This window comes from Limulus polyphemus, unplaced genomic scaffold (assembly GCF_000517525.1).
Source record: "Limulus polyphemus unplaced genomic scaffold, Limulus_polyphemus-2.1.2 Scaffold879, whole genome shotgun sequence".
In the NCBI taxonomy this organism is placed as follows: domain Eukaryota; kingdom Metazoa; phylum Arthropoda; class Merostomata; order Xiphosura; family Limulidae; genus Limulus; species Limulus polyphemus.
In genome coordinates this window covers 165533-169531 of record NW_013666489.1, presented here as the reverse complement: position 1 = coordinate 169531, position 3999 = coordinate 165533, and the positions used below count along the sequence as shown (strand labels likewise).

At 29.1% G+C, this 3999-nt stretch overlaps 1 protein-coding gene across 3 annotated transcripts in view; it reads left to right on the top strand.

Moving 5' to 3' along the window:
• The window catches only part of LOC106461009 (CCR4-NOT transcription complex subunit 4-like), a 35524-nt gene that overhangs the window by 11669 nt on the left and 19856 nt on the right, over positions 1-3999 (top strand). For all 3 annotated transcript variants that reach the window (XM_013920778.1, XM_013920779.2, XM_013920780.2), the window contains exons 9-10: positions 1222-1289; positions 1853-1918. In XM_013920778.1, the coding sequence (XP_013776232.1) occupies positions 1222-1289; positions 1853-1918 (134 nt within the window). The remainder of the gene's footprint in view (positions 1-1221; positions 1290-1852; positions 1919-3999) is intronic.

The following is a 3999-nucleotide window of genomic DNA, read 5'->3' as shown; positions in this document are numbered from 1 at the left end:
TTACCGACAATATGCTAGTGATAGCTGTGCGTTACTTTCCATTCTGGAAATATAATGCTGGTACCTTTTTCACCGGGGAATTATTGAACATTCTTTGCTCTTTCTCTGATGAATATTTTCCATTTTGTTCAGAAAAGTTGATTGCTTTTATTGTGATATCTTTGTTTTCTATGCTTTACATATATATACTATATATATATATATATATATATATTTAAAAAAAAAAACCACAACCAAACTTGAGACTCTATGTATAACTGCGAAATGAAAAGGTATTTCCTGTTTTAGTAAGTGCTGATGACACGGATCTAATCGTGATAGTTTATCAGGGAAAAGAGAACAGTTTCCATAAAGGATTGCAAGAAAATTATAAATGAAAAGAAGAAAGCTTTTTTTTGCTTTTAGTTTAAAAGCAGAATCTGCTGTTGTTTTTAGTATTGAAACTTGGTTATCTAGATGTAAAGGAAACGTGTTTTTGGTTCTTGTTAAAACATTTTGTAAAGATTATCTTGTGTACTCTGTTACTGCGCTTTATTAATTCGATACTTCTGGTTATTGCTGAAATATCTAAGTTTCTTGCCAACTTTACATTCAAAATAGTAGTTAACCCTTATTAAACTTGACAACCAATATGGAAGTTATATGAAAATTGGTTTCAGTTTTTGTGCTGGTTTTGGACTGTTTAAGCCCCAAGTTTAAACAATACAACGATCAAAAGTTGAAAAAAAATAAATGTAAAATGGGGAAAATTTATTGCCACATTTTTGGAGATTTTGAACTTAAGCTGTAAATTTAGTGTGAAAATAAATATAATGAAACAGAGTGTCTTGTTTATTCATAATTCTGTTCAGACAAATCATCTAAGATTGTTGATTTTATTAGTATTGTGTTCAGTGTTTGGAGATAAAGGTCTTGTAATGTGTATTTACATCCTAGGATGTTTTAAATACAGAGGTGACTGTGTTCATAGCAGATATTCTGGATTCTTGTATATTTTTTTACCAAATTTTACTACAAATTACCTTTAGTACTTGGTGTGGTGTTCAGGAAAGATAACTGTTGTTAATACACTCCATGAAGCTGGGATCCAACTTTTTGATGAAATAAGAATTTCCTTTCAAAAGGATTTAATTAACTGATAATGCATGAAAACAGCTAACTATTTAAAAAAAAAAAAGTGGGTTTATATGAGAGTTATTTCAAGATATTTCTTTTTCACAGGATTGCATGTATTTACATGAATTAGGAGATGAAGCAGCTAGTTTTACAAAAGAAGAAATGCAACAAGGGTATGTGTGTGAAAACTAGATTACATAATTTGTCTATGTAGAAAAACTTCTTCACTGTTTCTATCAAAATTGATTTTCAGATAAAAATAAATACGTTCACATTCCATGTAGAAAAGTTCTGTATAGCTCTTAAACAGAGATTTGTGTGAAAAATTAATTTGTTGAAAATGTAAAACCTTATAGTTCACTTAAGGGTTGAACTAGTTGCTGAGACATGTTAATTTTCTACAAGGAGCATCAGGCAATTAACCTTAATGTTACTTAAGAAGGTTTTAAATATTTTTTATGAGATAATTAGTTACTGCTGTGAGATCTGTTGCTTTAATTAGTCACCTCATTACCTAGTTTCTGGATTTCCTTGTATTCTCTTGCATTTTAGTGAATTTGATCATTTATCATTGTGTGTGTGGTGTGATATACTCTTTGAAAACTTGGAAATTTTAAATCCTTCGGTTTCTATGTTCTAGCTAATTGGTATTATAAAGTGAGGAAGTAGATGTCTCTATATTCATAGTGCTTATTCTTTAAAAGTTGGGAGATCCTTAAAAAATTATTTTCATTAGAAAGCACCAAGAATATGAAAGAATACTACATGAACAAGTGCTAGGAAGTTGTAGTCATCTAAGTAGGTAAGTTTTTCATGGTCTCAGTCACCTGACTTGGTAAGTTTTTTTTTTTCATGGTCTCAGTCACCTGACTTGGTAAGTTTTTTTGCACATGTGTGTTTCAGTAATTCTGTAACTTAAAAAAAAAAAATAGTTGAAAAAAACATTTGTGTATAAACAAAATTCTAGTTACCATAATATACTAAAAGTATATTGGTATATATTTTTTTTATATTGATGTTTAAATCCTGGATATGAATATATAAAGAGTAAACCAAATTAAATTATAATATGAAAATATGTAGCACTTGTAGAAATGCTGGTAATCTGTAATGACTTGTTTTTAACTAATGTACAGCCATCTGTGGTACTTGGGTGATTAACTATGTATATGGAATTGGTCATTTTGACCAACCCTTGAAACTATACGTATACTTAGTAAATTTGAGTTGTTGTATCTTTGTGAAATTTGGAAACTTGGTTAATACGAGTCTGTTGTACACAAATTGGATCTTTTAGTAAAGTATTTTTACTAAAGGTGTGTCAGTGAATTTTTGAAGCCTTTGTTGAGTCAAGTTTGAGAGAAAGGTGATTCTCATGCTAAAAATAAAAACTTCTTTTTCATCATGCAGTTTTCATATTTCATTCGAATAACCTCTAAAACCTCCTAAATTAACATTAAAAGTGTTTTGATAAAAAGATTTATACTTTCTCTAATTTTACTACCCTGATAGTTAATGAAATCATCCGTAGCACAAGTTGGAAAATGTGAAGTAAAATCAAATACTTTTTCTTTAAATGACTGTATATTGTAGCATACTTGTATTTATCCTAAACAAACTTAGGCTCCTAACATATTTCATTTTATTTCTCTTTGAACCATATCTAGCTAGCTTAATAAAGCAACAAGCCACCTGGTGAGAGCTAGTATGTATTTGCATTACATGACAGCAGCCTTTGTGGTTTCCTTAGAGACATTTTATTCAATTTTTGTTTTCTTACATCTACTTATGTAATGTTTAATTTTTACATTTTAATTACTTTTTTTTATTAAAGAAATATAAAAAATACATAAACCATGAATTTACCACCTGTTTTATTCTTGAGACCTTTTGAACTCAGTTGTGTGGCTTAGTAAGCCTGTTTTTCTCAGTATGTTGGCTAAAAAATAACTTGTTTATCTTTCAAGTATGCATTTTAGAACACTAAAAAATAAGGAACATTAGAATGTCCCAAACTACTAATTTATCTGATTTTTCTAACTAACCTTTAAATATGTTTAAAAAGTTTCCATTTCTTTTTGGAGCAATGTCTTTAGTTTAAACACACTGATCTCTCATGGCAAAATGATCAAAAATATGAAAGGTATCTTAATGTATTGGATCAAAGTATATACCTTTCAAAATTCAAGATGATCAGTCTGAAAATACAAAAGTAGCATACAATCGTAATTATTTGAAAAAATGCAATGCAATATATATTCAGGAATATTATTGCAATATATCTTCAAAAATTAAATCCAGAACATCCAACCAAACTGTTAAACAACAGAAAAGTGAGATGGTATCTACTTAATCACTTGTATTAGGTGTGATAATTTTATGACTAATTAAACTAGTAGCTGTAATGAGGGATATAGGAAATTATAGTAATGGTAAACTAGTTTTATAATCAATATAAATAAGATGACTTTTTCTCCTAATTTCATGTGATAAAAATGGCAACTTGTGAAAATGTTTTAACTTAACTGAAAGATATGAAACCATAAAAATGGCATTAGATATTTTGCTCACCAACAGTGATAGTTGGAAAGACATCTGACTTCTCAACAGTATATTGTAGTTCAATCTTTCATTATTTGTCAGTAAATATCTAAAGTGTGTAAGATAATGTTATAGTTGTATAACATCATAGTATCAACCTTCAGCACAAGCTCAATTAACACTCGCACACACACACACACACACACACACACACACACACACACACACACACACACACACACACACACACACACACTACTACTTCTACTATTAGTTAGAACTACTAAATAATAAATACTAACTAACTAATTAGTATACTACTTAGTTGGTGGTTGGTTAGTT